Here is a 20,512-nt window from a genome sequence, read left to right as displayed (position 1 = left end):
AATGATAGTTTTGCTGGGTAGAGTGTCCTGGGGTTGAAGTTATTTTCATTTAGTGCCCAGAAGATCTCACCCCATGCTCTTTTGCTTTTAATGTTTCTGTTGAGAAGTCTGCTGTGATTTTGATGGGTTTACCTTTGTATGTTACTTGTTTTTTCTCTCTTACAGCCTTCAATATTCTTTCCTTAGTTTCTGAACTTGTTGTTTTAATGATGATATGTTGTGGGGTAGTTCTATTTTGATCTGGTCTGTTTGGTATCCTGGAGGCCTCTTGCATCTGTATGGGAATATCTTTCTCTAGATTTGGGAAATTTTCTGTTATTATTGTGTTGAATATATTACACATTCTCTTGGCTTGCACCTCTTCTCCTTCTTCAATGCCCATAATTCTCAAGTATGGTCTTTTGATGGAGTTGGTGAGTTCTTGCATTTTCTTTTCACAGGTCTTGAGTTGTTTAATTAATAGTTCTTCAGTTTTTCCTGTAATTACCATTTCATCTTCAAGTTCTGAGATTCTGTCTTCTGTTTGTTCTATTCTGCTGGATTGGCCTTCTGTTTTATTTTGCAGTTCTGTTTTGTTCTTTTTTCTGAGGTTTTCCATATCCTGGCTGGTTTCCTCTTTAATGTTGTCTATTTCTGTCATGAGTTCATTTATCTGTTTATTCATCATGTTCTCTCTTTCACTTTGGTGTTTATACAGTGCTTCTATGGTTTCCTTTATTTCTTCTTTTGCTTTTTCAAATTCTCTATTTTTGATGTCTTGGAATTTCTTGAGTGTCTCCTGTACATTATGGTTGACCCTATCCAGTATCATCTCTATAAAATTCTCATTGAGTACCTATAGTATGTCTTCTTTTAGATTATTCTTATGTGCTTCATTGGGTTCTTTGGCATAGTTTATCTTCATTTTGTTGGAGTATGGATCTGAGTATCTGTTTTCTTCATTCCCCTCTGGTTCCTGTACTAATTTTTTTGCTGTTGGGAAACTGGTTTCCCTGTTTTTTCTGTCTTCCTGTCATTGCCCTTAGTGTTGTTACTGTCCCTGTACTGCATGCAATTAAGTATTTTCTAGCTTGTAATAATATATTTAGAATGGAAGGGTGAGAGAAGCTGGAAAGTAAAGAAGTTAAAGAAAAAGGGAAAAACAAATAAACAAACAGTAGGAAAAAACAAAACAAAGAATCAAACAAAAACGTTTCAGAGATATAAACAGGGAGCATTTGTGTACTAATCGATAGTAAGCTGAACAGGCATTAGAGAGACAGAGAGAGGATTGAGAATCAAAAATAAAAGGAATAATGATAAGAATAAAAATAACAAGTAAGTAAATGAAACATATATTATATATATATATATATATATAAAATAAGATAAAACAAAATGAAAAATAGAAAGTAAAAAAAAACCTCCAAGTTCAAATGCAATGAAGTTTCAGTCTTAATAATTTTGGTGTCCATCTCAGTCTCCAATCCTGGAGATGGTGCCTTAGATGTTGTTCTGTAGTTGTCTCATCAAAGGGGACACATAAAGTAGAACAACACTGCACAAAAAAAAAGCCCACAAAGTGTCCCAAGTTCAAATGCAATACAGTTTCAGTAAGTTTTTCAGCTTGCAGGTGTAGTTCAGTTGTTTTCTCATCAAAGGTAGCGAGAGAAAAAAAAAGAGTCTGCAGACAGGTCTGTGAATGGTATCTGCGGCTGTGGCTTGCCTGCCCGCTGATGTCAGCCTGCTGTTGCTGCAGGCATTACTTATGCAGATCTCTCTGGGGTGAGCTTAGCAATCACCTGGCCCCACAGGCTTTGTTTACTCAGAGCTCTCCTGTGCATGAGCCACTGCTACAAGCTTTCCCCTTTCCAAGCACAGGCTTTCTCTGGCCTGTGTGGTTGTTTACAGCTCACATGGGAAGTGCATCTTCCCTCCTCTCCTGTGGAGTTTTCCTCCCTCCACCATTCTCACAAACTTTCCTGCTCCTGGTTGCTGGGCGCATACCCCCGCTCCCACCAGAGCCTCTCAGGCCAGGCCTGGCTTGTTTATTTACAGCTCCAGGAAGGATTCCCCTCACCCCCTCTTCAGTGCTCAGTATGCCACACTCTCTTTGCAACGTGTCTTTATTGTTCTTATTGCTTATTACTCAGTTTCTCTTTTTTCCCCAGGTGGAGGTCGGTCTGTCCAGGGGTCTATGCTGTTCTGGCCAGGGTTGTCTGTTTGAGTACCACTTACCACTTAGCTCATCTTGTCCACTTCTCCCAAGCCATCTGGGCACGGGCAACTGGTAGCCTGGGGGCCCTCCTGGTTTCTCCATTTAACGTGAAGTAGAGATTCTGTGCTGGCTGGAGGTATGGAGGGGTCAAAGTTTTGCCTCTTCTTGGTGGTTTTGCCTGCAAGGTGTGTCTCCAGCGTCTCTCCAAGATTTTACTATAAGAGGAACGCTTTCTGCTTTCTTCCTCTAGCTGCCATTTTGGAATTCCTCAGTTAAGTTCATCTTGAAGTTTAATCTTGCTTTTCTGTGAGTCTTTATGCATTCCCAGATTCAAGGAACAGAGAGCATTTTGGTGAATAATAAATTATCTTTAAAGAATAGGGACAAATTAAAGGCATAAGCTTTACCAACAACCACACATATCAATACAATGAAAAAGAAGTATGAAACCAGAGGAAGAACATATTATCCCATATGTTATTGATATAAAACAGATAACTAATCATGATGAGACAAATAAAAATTTTAGAACAAGTACAAAACTATTTATATGTATAAATATATATATGTTTATTTATTTATATATAAATATGTATAGATATCTCAAATTACCTATCTGTCTCTCTGTATATATACAAGAAGGTAACATTGGTGTCTACTTGGGGGAAGTTTACAATAAAAGTAAAATAAAATAATGGGCAATAATATTAAATTTATAAAAAATAAAAATGTTAAAATATCTATATTTTTGTGAGACTGGCATTAAATAGTAAGTTTAGATTTACCAAATTATTTGTTCATGAAGAAAGGTGAAGAATAACTTCTAAAATAATAAACTTAAACATAACAATACAGTGAAAATTGAAAAGAAGTTAAAGTCAGCACCAAATAATGTAGGCAAATGAGGGAAAAAAATCAAACTTTTGCTGACAAGGAGGAAATAAATCAAAAAGCACTCAAAACACATATATCATTAATTACAACAACCACAAATTAACAAAACCCTCCATTTAAGTGATAATGCATTTTCATTTTCAATATTAAAAAATCTAGGTGTAACATGCTTGGACTGTTAAAGGGAAGATCTAGTAGGTTACAGAATGTACCAAAAGTTTTTGTGCAGCGCTATAAACAATTTAAAAACAAATATGAGAAAGATATCAATTGTTATTAATTATACATTTGAAAATACTTTAAAAGGTTTTCTTGGGTTTGAATTATCCCTCCGAACTCATATATTGTAGTCCTAACCTCCATTGCCTCAGACGGTGAAATTGTTTGAAACTAGGGTAAACTCAAATGTAATTTATGAGGTTATGATGGGGTGATAGTGGAGTAGGGTGTATGCTAATATAATGTGACTCATGTCTTCACACAATGGACAGTTTGAGACAGACTCTTCCAGATAAAATGCTATTTTAGCACCAAGGCAAAAATCAGTGGGATGCATGCATAAGCCAGTGCATTTCAGATTTCAAGCAAACCATTGGAAAGCTATAAGAAAGTCAAGGAACAAATTGTCTCTCTCAGTCCTAGAAGAAAACAATATAACTGACAGTTTTATTTCTGACTTCTGGGCTCCAGAACTGAGACAAAGAATTTCTATTATAGAGTCCACCTCCTTTGTAACACACTGTTACAGCAGCAAGCTGTAAAAGAGCCAAATTCTCTAGCTCTGCAATTACAATTACAAAAACCATTCTGCAATTACAAAAACCATTCAAGAAATGTTATAAATTTGGTAATCTCTTATAATATGTAAATGTACTTAATATATACTTTATCATCTTTTTATTGTTGTGCTGGGTGGCAATACATTGTAGCACTTACAGAAGTTCTTATAATGTATCAAATTTATCATAATTGAATTCCCTTTTTCCACCATTTCCTTCATCATTTGTCCATAACAAATAATAATAATAATAACTTCTTGACTGTAATAATAATTTTCTGTGTAATTATTGAGATAATCTATTCCTCACAATCTCTTCACATGTTCTATTTCACAGATTCATGGACACATCAACAAGGGCGTTTAGGTAAGATTAATTTAGATGTTTATTTCTTTATTTGGCAGATGTGGGTTTTGAATATAGGGCCATGCACTTCTTAGGCAAGCACCTATCTCTTGAGACATGCTATCGTCTTTATTTAATTTATTTTGGACATTGAAAGATGTTAATATCCATGAATCTCTTAAATTTCATATTTTTCTGATTTGTAAAATTTTAACAACTATATTTTCCTTAAGTTTATTCAAATATTGCACTATGGATATTTATAATATTTGAATATTTGAAGAAATTAAAAATAGATATATGATTTTAGTTTAGCACTTTTTATATTAATGAAAATGTAGATAATATAGCCAAGCCCACAATCATAATTGTCTATAGTGAAAGTAAATAATACTCAGGTTGCATTTCAGTTTCAAATAAATCCTTTAAAACTTAAAATTGTGTACATATCCTTAAAAGGAAAATTTTCTAAAAGTTCATAATTTCTAAATCATTATAGTGTGACAGAAGTCCCTCCAATAGTATATTATAATAAAATATAAAATAAATCACCAAATATAAAGTAAAATTACTTGCCTGATACCAGTAGCTCATCCTTGTAATCTTAGCTACTTGTGAGACTCAGATTAGGAAGATTGTAGTTTGAGGCCACTCTTGGCAAATAGTTAGCAAGACCCCATCTCTAAAATAGCCAGACCAAAAAAAAAAATGAACTGAATGTGTGGCTCAAGCAGTAGAGTATCTGCTTTGGTAGCATGAAACCCTGAGTTCAAACTTTGGTCCCCATCCTCTTGTTACTTATTGTGCTAATAAACACATTCATATGAAAAGGATATAACAAATTAATTTAGTATGCAAAATACAAAATGAAATTGATTTTTTGACTACATGTGTTAATACCTTAATAATGATTTTAAGATACAGATAATATTTAAATAAAAATTTTATTGAAATGAAAATCAATAAATATATCTTCCTTCATAATGTTAAAATCAACAGTCCGTTTTTTAATAAGAAATTATTAGAGTTCCATATCTTCATAATTTTTCTAAATCAAAGTCAAGAAAGCTAACCTTCATTATGTATCAGGATGATTTCAAATGACACAAATTCATTTCCAAAAGAAGAATTAATTTCATAGGAGAGTAAGATGAATACTGTTTCTTTTCTAAGCCATAATATATTATATAAGTAGAAAACTAACAGGAAACATATCTCTTTGGAAGAAACATTGGCACCTCTTGTGCTTGGTAATGACTATATGATAGCTAGTATCAGTGGTGCCATAAAAAGTTTGTGAAATTTTTGACATAATTTTGAGTTTCTGGTTATTGTTTGATTAGTAATCCACACAGACATGAACAAATTTTACTGTCTGAAAACTCCCTTAAAACACTGCTTTTTTTTCTGCAAATAAATGTAACTCCCTGTCTTGGATTCATCCATAGTTCTGAAGTGGACAGGACTTTTACATTTACTATTTAATAATAGTTACTCTTGCAAAAGGGAAATGAAATTAGAAGGAAGGAACTTTTGCTTAAAGTACTTGATTCTAAACCATCCAACCTAAAATGGTTTCTAGAAAATTATATAGATAAAATATCATCAATAATATACTGTAGATTTTCTCATTAATTTTCCAAATTGAACTGTGATAGCTCCTTAGTAAATATCAACTAGTGAAAACATGATAAAAATTAAAAATACCCAAGGAAAGTCACTAAGATTCCATAACTAGATGACATAGAATAGAGAAAAAAATTTGAAAATTTCTGGTTTCAGCAATAAGAGAATCCTCTGACTTCCTCAGCGGAATACAAATATGTTACTGCTAATGATTCTAATATCATAAAACTGAATAATAGAATGAAATTTATTTTGAAATTAGGACTAGAACATTTACTAGAAAATGACAAACTAAATGAGGAATATAAATCAATTTAATCAAAAATTTATGTGGGTGATAAACTAAGCAATAACTATATATGTTCTTAATTATTTCTGCAAACTGAAATAAAATGTATAAATAACATAGTTGACATTGTTACAACAGATGTCACTACACAACCATTTTTCTTAAAACTAAATGTTGCACAGTTTTGAAGTACAATCTTTTAAAAAGAGTAAATACATTACTTTATTGGGAAAAACAATTTCCAGAAAGAAAAGTTCTTAACCTCAAGATTCTCAATAATTAATTATTTTCATAGACTTATTTCTCCAGAAAATTTACAGCATCCTATGCACTTTCAGGTAGATAAGCACAAAGATGAATTTACCTTATTTTTCTAATTTCTAATTTTAAAAAATGTATAGGTAATTGATAAGTGAAAACTTGACAATTTCAGGTAGTCAAACACAAAGATGAATTTACCTTATATTTTCTAATTTATTATTGTTTTAAAAATTATAGGTAATTGACAAGTGAAAAGTGTGCATATTTCTGGTATACAAGGTGATGTTTTGAAATATCTGTACATTTAAGACTACATAAATTAGGCTAAATAACATAAACATTATCTTACACATCCAGCTTTTTGTGATGAGAACACTTATAATTTTCAAATACACAATACATTGTTAGTAACTGTGGTCACCATGTTTTACAACAGATCTCTTTAACTTACTTATTTTCTCAAATTGAAAATTTGTATCCTTTTGTCAAAATTCAGTTTTCTGCCAATACAAACTTTATTAGGTGAGAAAAACTCATAAATGAGAAATTCACACCCTTTCACTTTTTTAACTTTTCTAATTGTGGTTTTTTTCTGTTTTTAGGATTTTTCTTTTGTTGTTGTTGTGCTGCATGGAGGTACATTGTGGCATTTACATTTGTTATTACATTATGTTAAATAAATCATACTTGAATTCACCCATTCCACTTTTTTTCTTTATCCACTCTCCCCTCATTCCTGGAACAGACTCAACAGGGATTATTTTTCCATTACATACTTGTGTACACAGTATTTGTACTATATTAACCCTCCCACACCTTTTCCCAATGTGCTCTCCCTCCAATCCTCTCAGACAGAAATGAGAAAGTTCTTCCCTCCTGTTCTCTGATTTTGTAAAAGAAAAAAATTGATATTTTCGTTCATTTAATATAGCTCCATAGGAATTTTCCTTGTGACATTTCCATGTATATATGTATTGTAATCCCTATTGGTTCATCTCCTCTATTTTTCTTCACCTTTTCACTTTAATAATCAGTATGCTAACAAATCTCAAAATAAGCTTTTACTCATACCTTGAAACCTTTCCCCAACCATACATATCTTTTACATACAACACATAGATCCTTCAGTTGGAGGGGTTCCTAGTGGGCAAAACAATTACCATGGATTTTAAATTACATTTTCATGTTTTTTAATATCCTCCTTATCATATTTTATTTACTGTGCTCTTCTAATGAAATGTGTATTTAATAATCATTTTCCGTATTTTCCCTTTAGATAGTTTTATCTAAACTACTAAGATTCCAGAACTGCAGATGTGCCTCAATGTGTAGCATCTGCTTTGCAAGTGCCAAGTTTTGAGTTCAGAGACATAGTCCTACAAAAAGTAATAAAATATTATGATTCTATTTCTTTTTAATGTTTATGTTTTTAAAATAAAGTACTATAAACCTGAGTAATACAGCTTAAATTCCAGTACTCATGCTTATGGAGCCTTTCATGGGATTTCATAGGATTTATAATAGCATATTAATTCCATTTTTGGCACATCTGGACATTGCTCATTTCTAAAATAAATTAAATTGACTTTATTTTATCATCTTATTATATTATATTGCATGTATACCTACTATTTCATTATATATTTCTTACATCTTAAAGCATCTTCAGATTCATAAATACTACTGCATTGTTCTTTTTTTGATGTTTATTTTGAAATAATTTTCAAGAATAAATTCATGTATCTATTCTTCTCCCTTTGTCTTTAACATTGTCTTCCACTCAATGTTTTACATATAAATTACATGACATTGCTTATGTTATTCATATATTCCAATAATAGCAGATGGCCTCCATTTCTTTTTGTATTTTGTTTTTAGATGTGATTCTAACTTTCAGTTGACATTCCATTAAACTTCAAATAGTTAGAAAATATCTGATCAAGTGCATGCTCATGAATGTCTGTGTACATGTGGAATTTATAATTTTACTCTTCACAAATGTAAGATTTCAGAATTCTTTGTGTTTTTCAGTACAGGTATAGTACTACATGGTGTTATGTATATTTAATAAAAAAGAAATATGGTTTAATAAACCTATTGTCATTATGTGGTGAACCTATCGATCATATACACAAACCTTTTATTTGCAGTCCTTCCTATAATTTTTATAAGCCTATCACATTTATGTTTTTAGTAATTTAAAAATTATTTGTATTTATTGTATGATTTGACATATATTCTGCCTTGAAGGTTTTCTTTCAGAAAGATCAATACCATGCTTTTTAAGGTAGGGCTTAGAAATGTATTACTTTTGAATTGTATCCAGCTTCCCTTCAAATATGGCTTTTTTTCATGTAGTTGATATATTTAATCAATTACTTTCTTGAATCTATCAATTATGTTGGTTCCCAAGTCTTAAAAGACATACTGCCTGAGAAAACACAGACCCACATTCTTTAGTTCATTAATGCACCTCTATTTTATAGCAGTAACCTATCTCCACATGATAATTATAATTAAGTGTTCCTGATATCAAACCAAGAGTATCTTTATCTGCACTCATACATACAAAGTCTTTCAGAATTCCTGTTAATTTCATTGGTGTACCTTTGTCAGTTTTCTTTTTAATAAAAATCCACTCTCCCCTGAAATGTGGTTTGAGACATATTGGCTACAACAAAGAAGTTTTCTGTTGTGACTTGATTCTTAGGAAATTCTCATAACTACAAAGATTTTGGTGGGTCAATGTCCACTTTCAAATTATGTTGAAAATGAATGTATAGTGCATAAGACCTAGTCCCTATGTTGAGCATAGAGTAGAATCCAGCACATTGAGAACAATAAGCTGAAGAGTTTACTAGATTGCCCCAATCTAAAATAAGAAGACACGTCAGAGTTCAACTACCACCCAGAGTTCTATATAATTTTTCTTAAAACCCTAATTAAAGGAAAACAGGGGAAAGGAAAATCCAACTAAACTTGACCCTGGATGCATAATTCTCAATGTACAAACATGAGGCAACAAGGCAAAAACCAACTCCACCACTAAGGACTTAAGTATATAAACAACAGTGAAAAGGAAATATTAAATATTGTATTCTAAAAATTAATAGTAAAAATGATCAATATTCTCAAAGAGAAGACACATAAGCTAGTGACTGAACTCAAACAGGATGTGAATAAACAAGTATAAGAATTTAAAGAGAATTCAAACAATTAGATGAATGAAATTAAGGAGAACTTGCAGAATATGAAAGAAGAAATTAATAAAGATATAGAAGTCCTGGAAAACAACCAATTTGAAAAGAACAGCTCAAAATCCCAAATAAAAAAACTCAAAAGATAAAACACAGAAATTAAATAAAAAATGACCACGAAAGAATGTTAAGAAAATAAGAATGTAACATGCAAGACATCTGAGACATGATCAAAAGACCAAATCTATGAGTTATGGGTATAGAAGGAGAAGTGATACAAACTAAAGGCATAAATAACTTAATCAATAACATAATAGCTGAAAACTTCCCTAACCTTGAAAGGGAGGGAAATCCAGATACAAGAAGCTTACAGATTACCAAACCATCAGGACTAGAAAAGAAACACCCTCAGACATATCATAATCCAATCATTCAATATACAGAAAAAAGAAAAATTACTGAAAGCAGCAAAAGAGAAAAGACAAGTTACGTATAAAGGCAAATCCTTAAGAATATCAAAAGACTTCAACACAAACTCTAAACATAAGAAGGACATGGAAAGATATATTTAACTGTCAACCTAGACTAGCCTAATTGGAGGAGAAATGTAAACCTTCCACAACTTGTAGAAAGTAGATGATTTCATGACCACCAAGCCAGCACTACAGAAAATGCATAAAGTTCCCCTATACACAGAAGAAGAAATTTGAGTCAGCCAGGAAATTTCAAGGAGGAAAGAAAACTCCTTTAAACCAAGCAGACTGTGCAATAGGTAAGCATCAGTGAAATGAAAATTATCAAAAGCACCACACACCTCTCTCTGTACTAACATTGACTATTAATGACCTCAATTCACCAACAAAAAGGCATAGAACAGCAATTGGATTAAAAACCAAAATGTAACCATCTGTTGCTTACAAGCAATACATCTCACTGTGAAAAACAGACAGTAGCTTAAGGTGAAAGGGTGGAAAAAGATTTTCCAAGAAAATGGACCCCTAAAACAGGCAACAGTAGCTATACTTATATCTGACAAAGTGGACTTCAGATTCAAGTCAGTGAGAAGAGACAATGAATGATACTTCATAATAACAAAAGGAACAATTCACCAAGAGGAAATAATTTTTAGAATATTTGTGCCAAACATGGTTGTAGCCAACTACACTAATTAAAAAAAAGTAATGGATGTAAAAGCACAGATATAGACCCCACCACAGTGATAATGGGAGACCTCAATACCCTATTGTCACCACTATCCAGGTCGTCCAGACAAAAGATCAACAAAGAAGCATCAGAATTACTAGACATCTTAGATCAAATGGACATAATAGATATCCACAGAGAATTTCATCCAGTCATCATGTAATACACATTCTTCTCAGTAGCTAATGGAACTTTTCCCAGAATAGATCACATTCTAGAACACAATATAAGAAAGTCAAAATATTCCCCTATATCCTATCAGATCACAATTATATAAAACTAGAACTCAATAAAAAAGGAAATGATAGAAAATATTCAAACAACTGAAGACTGAACAATACATTGTTGAATGACTAGTGAGTCATCAAAACAATGAAAAAGGAAAAAAGTTCCTAGAATCTAATGAAAATGAAACTGCAACCTATCAGAACTTGTGGGACAAAGCAAAGGTCTGTTAAGGGGAAAGTTTAAAGCTATCAGGGCCTACATTTAAAAAAAAAACACAGACATCTCAAGTAAAGAACATAATTAAACTCCTCAGTTTCTACAAAAACAGGAACAACCCAAATCCAAAACTAGCAGACAGAAATAATGAAGAGCAAGGTCAAGGTTAACGAGATCAACACCAAAAATACTATACAAAGAATCAATGAAACAAAAAGTTGTGTCTTCTAAAAGATTATAAGATGACAAACTCAGCACATGTGACAAGACAGAGGAGCAAAAAGACCCAATCAATACAATCCAACAAATACTAGTGAAATTCAGAGGATCATTAGGGCACACTTTGAAAACTTATATTCAAGTAAACTGGAAGATCATGAAGAAATGGATAAGTTTATAGATGTATTTAAATTTAAACAAAGGAAATATAGACCACATAAATACATATATAACAAGCAATGAGATTGAAGCAGTAATAGAATCTCTCAACAAAAAGAGCCCAGAACCTTATAGACTCACAGCTGAATTCTACCAGATCTTTAAATAAGAACTAAAACCAACAGTCCTCACAATTCTTCAGGAAATAGAAAGGGAAGGAACAATACCAAACTCATTCAGTGCAGCCAGTATTACACTCATTCCAAAACATAACAAAAATTCAAGAAGGCAAGAGATTTACAACAAATACCTTAATGAATATAGATTCAAAAATTCTCAACAAAATACTGGCAAACTGAATTCAAAAACACATTTAAAAAATCGCATACCATGACTAAGTCAGTGGTCATCTCCTCATCTCAAGGATGCAGAGATGGTTCAACATATGCATATCTATATCTGTAATATAGCATAGAAACAGAAGCAAAGAGAAAAATTACATATCACCTCAATAGATGTAGAAAAAGCCCTTGAAAAAAGTTAGTGCCTTTTCATGATAAAAGCACTAAGGAAATTAGGAATAGAGGAATATTCCTCAGCCAAACTAAAGGTTATGTATCACAAACACAGAGCCACCACTACACTACAGACTATATGAAACCAATCCTTCTAAAGTCAGTAACGAGATAAGTATATACTCTTCCCCCACTCTAATTAAATACAGTCTTGGAATTCCTATCCAAAATAAGAAGACAAGAGGAAGAAAAAAGGGATCCAAATACAGAAGGAATATATCAAACAATCCCTATTTGCAGATGATATGATCCTATTCCCCAAAAGACCCAAAAAGTCCACAAAAACGATTAGAAATCATAAGAGCTTCTTGCAAACTAGCAGGATACAAGGTCATTATACAGAAATCAGTAGCCTTTCTGTATACCAACTATGAGCAGACTGAAAAGAAATTAGGGAAATAATCCTATTTATAATATTTCAAAATTAAAATACCTAGGAATAAATTTGATGAAGAAAACCGAAGACCTTTCCACTGAACACTATAAATCACAGAAGAGAGAATCCAAAAAACCAAAGAAGGCATCATAAGATAGAAAGGTATCCCATGCTCATGACTCAGAATCAACGTTGGGAAAATGGCTATACCAACAAAATCAATCAATACATTCAAGGCAATCTCTATCAAAATTACAATGACATCCTTTACAGAGATAGAAAAATCAATTCTAAAGTTCATATGGAAACAGAAAAGCCATCAAATACCCAAAGTAACTGTTAGCAAAAAGTCCAATGCTCGACTTATCAAACATTGGTTAGATCACATCAACCATATCATCTCCCATGATAAGATAGAAAGGTATCCCATGCTCATGACTCAGAATCAACATTGGGAAAATGGCTATACCAACAAAATCAATCAATACATTCAAGGCAATCTCTATCAAAATTACAATGACATCCTTTACAGAGATAGAAAAATCAATTCTAAAGTTCATATGGAAACAGAAAAGCCATCAAATACCCAAAGTAACTGTTAGCAAAAAGTCCAATGCTAGACTTATCAAACATTGGTTAGATCACATCAACCATATCATCTCCCTCACTACACAACTGATGAATCAGTTAAGAAGAAGTTGTGGTGTGTTATACATATATATAAAGGAATTTTGTTCAGCAATTAGTAACATAAGGTGGTTTGAAAATAAATAGATGCAAATGGAGAACATTTTGTTATGTGAAGTAAACCAGGCTCAGAAAGACAAAGACTGCCTGTTTTCTTTCATATGTGAAACCTACATCAAAAATATAAAAATATACACAAAAACAAATATTATCATATACAAACTTTTATGTATAATAGTGGAATTACTATATGGAACTGAGTGGAGGTGAGAAAAGAAAAGAGAATGATAGTCAACAATACAGAGATATGTATGTGCAGTGGAGGTAATAATGATATGTATTGAAAGCTGTTGAATAATGGCAGTTGGGAGGAGGGCTATGGGAGGATTATAGCAAGGGTTTAACTAGTTAAAATAAAGCATACTTACAGTGGGGATACATAAAGAAACCCCTTTAAAAATTGATGTTGGAATTATTAACTAAAACAGAACAGTATAAAAGGCACAGTGTATGGAGGAGTACTTATGGGACTAGGAGGCTGAATGCAGACGATTAAGGTGAGGGAGTATGGTTGATGTGCTTCATATACATGTAGGAAATAGACTGATGAAACTTCTTGTAAATGCTTTGAATGGGGCAGGAACAAGATCGAAGGGAGCAAAGGGTGGGGGTGATCTAACCAATGTACAATGAAGATTTTTGAAATTGTCCCAAGGAAACTCTCTTGTAAAATGAATATATCCTAATAAAAAAAGAACCTATTTTAATAGAAATTACCATGACAGGATTCTCACTGCATCTCTTCTTCCCACAACTTGAGGTTCCACTCCACAGTGAATAATGTGGGTATTATTTTCTTGGGGCTGCCATAACAATGTACCATATACTTGGTGGCAAAACCAACAGAAACTTATACTAAAAGAGCTCTTGGTGATTGAATACTGAAATTAATCCTTCAAGGAAGATTTGACCCAGTACACTGTTTCTTAGCACCAATTTTGATGAACATCCTAGAAAATCTCAGTCAAAGACTAACACATTGAAACAGTGGCTCCATTTCTTCATGTTCTAATGTGTGCACTCTATTCTGAACTGTGAACTCCTAGCTGTGGTTACCCTACAAACCAACCAAGAGAGAGACTGGGGATCTCACACAGAGCAAAAAAGAAGCTAAAATCCATGACAGGACCAGGCTCTACATGAAGGCAAAGAACAGATGTACAGAGAATCTCTCTAAACAGAGCACAGAAACAACATAAACAAATAAAATCATTCCATATTCATTCTTTTGCAATGTCCATATGGAATCTTCATTTTATTTGTTTTGTTTTGGTTTCAAACAAGATCCCCTATATAGGACATGACGACCTTGAAATAGCGATCCTCCTGCCTCAGCCTCCTGAAGAGTGGAGGAAAGAATTCTTAAGAAATACTTTGATTAATCTGGCATATAATATAATGAGGGAGTATGATAATGACAGGATATTTACCAGATTGAACAATCCTTACACACAGAATTTCATATTCACACTCTAAGACATAAAAAGTCTATACTTTTCTCTGTTAGAACTCTATCTGTAAGTGAAAGACTTGAATATTCTTAAGGAGCACATTAGTTACCAAGGAAAATCATTTCTAACACCTGGTGCTAATAATCCTAAAGAGTTATTCTGGTAACAAAAATTAACAGACTACTCTTCAATTAGCTCAAGTCCATGTAGTTATTAGATAAAGCCCTTAGGTATTATTAATAGTGGGAGTGGGCACTGGTTCCTTCTCTAGACTAACTAGGAGAGAACCAAACAGGGTGGCCTTTCCTCTCCCTAAGATTGACCTGGTTAAACACCTCCTTTTTGTTGGGCCTAATTAGGGGATGGGGTCATGTGGATTGTGCCTTCCCCACAGATACAGACTTTCACAGTATGGTCCTTCTCTTCATTGCTGCATGTTCTGCATCAGTTTTCCTCTAAACACAGAAGACATTTCCCATCACTTGAATTGCAAGAGAGGGCCTTACTCTCCCTTGGCTTTTCTCACACTGATGCAGCCACTAGAAAATTGACATATTGTTCCTAAAGGAGGACAGTTCCTTTTTAAGTCTGAGATAAATGTCCTGCTGTAATCTTGTCTTAATTGACTAGGGCTACTCAGTTCAGCTTCTGAAAATGAGGTGCCTTGATCTGCTCCTGGAACTTCTGATGGTCTGGATCCCTGGTAAGGACAGAGGGAGAGTAGGGAGATAGGGTAGGAGAAAGAGATCTATGACTCCCTGCTTACCATGTGTGTTCTATCCATGTGTGAGATGTGCAATTCTTTTCTCCTAGCATGGGCATGTTAAGTTTTCATTTACAATGATGATGAAGATTCCAGAAAAATGAAAAAGACTAACACTGATGTTGAGGGATTATGTATGAGAAATCATCAGTCCTTTTTATGCTCTTCAAATATCTTTATGCTTATTCTTAGAACATGCACTAGGGGCATAAAAATATTAAAAAGAAGTAAACAACAAAAGAAAAAAAAACATAAAAATGTACATACTTGCATTTCCGTCTTATTATGATTTCAGGTTCCAGAAGGGATGTTGTGTTGATGCAGACTCCACTATCCTTGCCCATCACCTCTGGAGAGCCAGTATCCATCCCCTGAGTGTCTAGTAAGAGCCTCCTGCATAGTAATGGAATGACCAATTTTCTTGATACCAACAGAATTCGGGCCAGTCTCCACAGCTACTGATATATTTGGCTTCTAAGGGTTTTCTGGGGCCCCAGACAAGTTCAGTGGCAGTGGATCAGGGACAGACTTAACAATGAAAATCAGTAGGCTGGATGCTGAAGATGTTGGAGTTTATTATTGTATGCAAAATTCACATGTTCCATCCACAGTAAAACAGCCTCAAAAAAAAACCTCCTTGCTTCATGTGGCCCAACTGCCTTTATGAGTTTTTGTCTAGTATATGCCACAGACGTTTTTCTGAGTTTGTATATGAGAAAGAGAATAGGCTGAGACCTCTGAACCAGGAGAATGTTTACTCTATCTCAGGGATGACCTGCAGCTCCTACATTCTTGAATACCATAGACAACACTCAAATGGAGAAGCTCCGAATGCCTTCAGAACAGCCAGGCATGAATAAGGGAGTACTCATCCTCATTCCCCCTACTTTATGAACATACAATGATTAACTTCATTATAACAGAAATATATAATTGAGATCAAGGGTGACACACAGGAATGAAAAGAAATACATTTTCTTTTTAATATTTGGTTAATTTAGTGTTGATTTATTTTCAGATTTTGCTTTATCCATTGCTAGTATACACACCCAACAGAACAATGTTTGTAGTTATTAAGATAGTGATTCCCTAGCCTCCACACCCTTCTCATTTCCACTTTTTCTTATCATTTATCCTTCCTCAATGTGGAAGAGGTGTAGCACTGTATACTACTATGCTCTGAGAAGCAGCTGATTTATCAATGTGTACTTTTGGTTTTCGAATTTCTGTACTGGCTTTGTCATTGTACACCAAGCAAAGATCTTGTGTCAAAAAGGCTATGAATGTTCTTAGTCATAACATGTCAAAATGAAATGCATCTTTTCTGAATTCCAAGTTGGATTTCAAAAATAAGGAATCATCCTTTCAAAATTATAGAGTATTGTAACACTTTAACTAATGTAACTTGAATGGATAAAAGAACACAAGTGGATTTTCCTTCCAGAAAAAAATCTGAGGTATGTTGGCCAAGAATAGCAAATGAAATCATGAAGGTCACATGGGAGAGGTCAACTATTGGTAAAACATCTATCCTGTAGCTCACATTTTGGATTGGGGAGGCTGTTAGAGTTGGAGTTCAGTTTCAGCCACGTGGAAACTGAGATGAATTTATTGGGAAGAATCACAGAGGGACTACATGAAACTAAAAAGCTACTGTACAATGAAGTAAATGGTCACCAAGAAAAGAATCAGCCCACAGAATGGTAGAAAATCATTGTCAGCTTTGTATCTGACAGATTAATAATCAGAATATATTACTATATTACAGTGAAGAAAAATTGGGCAAATGAGCCTAACAAAGTTTTTTCAAATAAGGAAGTCCAAATGGCTAAAGAACACATGATGAAGTGCTCAACATTCCTGGCTATAAAGAAAATTCTAATCAAAACAATGATAAGATTCTGCATGACTCCTGTCATGGCACTTAAAAAGAACACAAGAAAAAAAAGTTTTGGAGAGAAAGTAGGGGAAAATGAACCTCATACACTGTTGGTGGGAAGGTAAATTTGTACAACCACTATGAAAAATAGTATGAGGGTGCCTTAAAAAACTAAACATATAACTGCCATATTTCATCAATACCTGTCCTAAGGATATACCCGACATTATGTGGTTACAATAAACATACCTGAAGTAATGTAAGTCAAGTTACAATAGTATTTAGTGTAACATTATTGATAATAGCTATATAAATGGCCAAGATGCCTCAAAATTGATGAATAGGTTAAGAAAATACAGTATTTTTTTTAAATGGAATTTTATTCAGTCATAAGAAAGAATGAAATTTTGTCAGTAGCAGGTAAATGAATGAAACTGGAGAACATCATCTTTAGCAATGTTTGTCAGGTTCAGAAAGCCAAAGGCCACGTGTTTTTTTTCATATGTGAAACAAAGCCCCAATACAAATACAAGCAATATTATGATAAAGAGGTTTACCAAAGGGGAGGTCAGTAATGGGAACTGAAGTGTAAAGGAAGTTAAGCAGCTGAATATATTTGATGTATTACTACACAAGAATGAATACAGATTTTTAAACCTGTTGAAATCACCATATGAGAGGAATAAGGTAGAAAGGAGGAAAACAGAAGGAATGGACCAATTCAGGTTATAACTCAGACATACATGGTGGAAATGCCACAATTAAACTCCCAGCACAACCGTCTTAAACAAACAAAAATATCTTGTTTCAAAAAACTAGAAATGGAAAACAAAACAGTTCCTGTCTGGGGGTTGGCACCAGTGGGAGGGTGAGTATTTAAGGAAAGGGTGTAAGAGATTGAATATGGTGAAAATATTATGTACTCAACTATGAAAATGGAGAAAAAATACAAGTTAAAACTGTTCCAGGAATAATGGTAGAGCAGATAAAGGGGAATGATGGAGAGGGTGAATTCAACTATGACATATTTAAGAAATTTGATAAATGTCATAATTTATCTCCCAATACAACAATAATAAAAATGAAAAATACTAAATAAACAAGTTCCAACAAAAATAATTTTTAAACCTTTTGAAATTATCATAAGAAGGGGACTAAAATAGAAAGGAAAAAGAGAAGGGATGAGCCAGTTAGTGTTATAACACATATGTACATAGAAATTTTCTGTATAGCTATTTTAAATGAACCCCAAAATGTCTTTTTTCAAAACAAAAAACAGGGAGGTTAAAAAGGTCCTTTCTGAGTGTTTACACAAGTAGAAGGGGGCAGATATAAGGAAATGTGGTAAGAGGGTGAATATGATGACAATATTATTTACTCTTGTATGAAAATGGAAATATGGGACCTGTTGAAACTGTTCCAAGAATGGTGTTAGTAGAGATAAGGAGCAATGATGGAGCAGGTGAATTCAACTATGAAATATGGTAAGAACTTTTGTAAATGTCACTATGTATCTCCCAGTACAGCAATAAAAAAAGTGAATAAATAACAAAAAATTAAAAGAAAAGAAATATATAAAAAGAATCACAAGGATGAAGGGACTACTGCCTGTATTTCAATATCATGCCCTGATACAACTGCAAACTCTATGAAACTAGTGCATCATTCAGTAATTTAGGTTTGTAGTAACTCTATACTTAGTAAGTTTCTTCTCTAAATTCATGCTAGATTGTATTATACATGGTTAATGTATCTAATAGAACACAACTGTTTCTGAAAGTCGATTCTACCTCCTACATATACATAGGCGTGACTTGAGAGAGAATGGTCGTTCAGCAGAGACTATGTAGCTAAGATAAAGAGGACCAGAAGGAAAATCTGGGGCTGGGAAAATCAAGATGAGATGCAGTAGGAACTCAAAGACAGTGTCTTAGACACATATAAGGGACAATAAATACAACATTATGGGGGAAACACATAAGGATACTGAAGGTTGCTGGGCCCCAGTGACCTATAATCTTACCTACACAGGAGGTAGAGATTAGGAGCATCATGGTTTGAAGCCAGCCCAGGCAAATGGTTCTCCAGACCCTAGTTTGAAAAACCCCATCACAAAAAGGGCTGGTGGAGTGGCTCAAAGCACAGGCCCAGAATTCAAAACCTTAGGAGTGTGAGAAATAAATGTTTAATCTTTTGCTCTACATTTTTAGTTAGCCACTCAATCTGATTTCACAACGTAGACCTCAACAATTACCCTAAGGTACCACCCATCTTGCTTTTAAGGACTCTGCTTGTGTGCAGTCTGCAAAGGCAGCTCTAGCAACTATCAAAGCTTTGCTGGATTCTTTTTCACCACAAGAGTCACTCTCTCTTGACATGTCAGAATCTCTGTGAACTTTAAATTTGTCTAATTTCCAGAGGGATCAAAAACGACAGGAGAATATCAGCTCACCTACAGAGGCATATTACTTCTCTGGAATTTCGGGTCATCTAGTCCTCATTTCATCCACAGCATTCAGATATCATCATAAACTGATATTTGTGTACATTTATTTAAAAATTTTTCATCCACACATGCCACAATGGTTGTAAGAGTGTTCACCAACAACATTGTAATTTAATCCAGAAGTTTATTGGTAACGAATTATAATATAAAGATGCATATTTTATATTATACTGCAAAAATAGCTCTAGATGAATAAAAACATACAAATGAGATAATTACTCAAAAGTTTAAAAGGAAGTAACATACTCCTAAAGACAATGAACTTGTTCTCAGCAAAATTGTGTGGTATATACATAATGAAAGTGATTTCTACATTCCAGTAATAAATATAAACAAACACATTTTTAAATATTGTACAATGAAAATAGTGTCCAAAAAATGTTTTTGATTCAATGTCTAGAGCCTTTAATATGTACTGTCATGTTACAGTAGAAATAAATTAATTTCCAAACTAAGGCAATCCTCTATTTTGACATAATTACCTATTTGAAGGTAATATATCCCCTAATGGGTACATTTAAAAATCCATTCCCTTATTTTTGTTAACTTTAAAAAATGAGTTGTAGTGAGTGCCTGCAGAGCCTGTATGGAGCACTGACCTG

The 20,512-nt window shown here is 33.5% G+C and overlaps 2 protein-coding genes across 8 annotated transcripts in view; one reads left to right on the top strand and one right to left on the bottom strand.

The window, feature by feature from the left end:
- The window catches only part of LOC141410420 (ATP-dependent RNA helicase DDX3Y), a 1,065,346-nt gene that overhangs the window by 197,978 nt on the left and 846,856 nt on the right, over nt 1–20,512 (top strand). The window lies entirely within an intron of this gene.
- The window catches only part of LOC141419726 (eukaryotic translation initiation factor 1A, Y-chromosomal-like), a 41,106-nt gene that overhangs the window by 13,871 nt on the left and 6,723 nt on the right, over nt 1–20,512 (bottom strand). Inside the window, exons 2-3 of one of the 6 annotated variants that reach the window (XM_074063254.1) lie at nt 4,792–4,897; nt 2,218–2,565 (exon numbers count right to left, since the gene is read on the bottom strand). The exons of 3 other annotated variants lie outside the window; for them this stretch is intronic. In XM_074063254.1, the coding sequence (XP_073919355.1) occupies nt 2,218–2,299 (82 nt within the window). In that variant the 5' untranslated portion in view covers nt 2,300–2,565; nt 4,792–4,897. Of the gene's footprint in view, nt 1–2,217; nt 2,566–4,791; nt 4,898–15,792; nt 18,841–20,512 lie in introns of those variants that run through there. 2 more of the 6 variants (XM_074063251.1, XM_074063250.1) reach the window with 2 other exon arrangements.

Source organism: Castor canadensis, chromosome X (genome assembly GCF_047511655.1).
Source record: "Castor canadensis chromosome X, mCasCan1.hap1v2, whole genome shotgun sequence".
In the NCBI taxonomy this organism is placed as follows: domain Eukaryota; kingdom Metazoa; phylum Chordata; class Mammalia; order Rodentia; family Castoridae; genus Castor; species Castor canadensis.
This window is presented reverse-complemented; position numbering and strand designations above follow the sequence as displayed.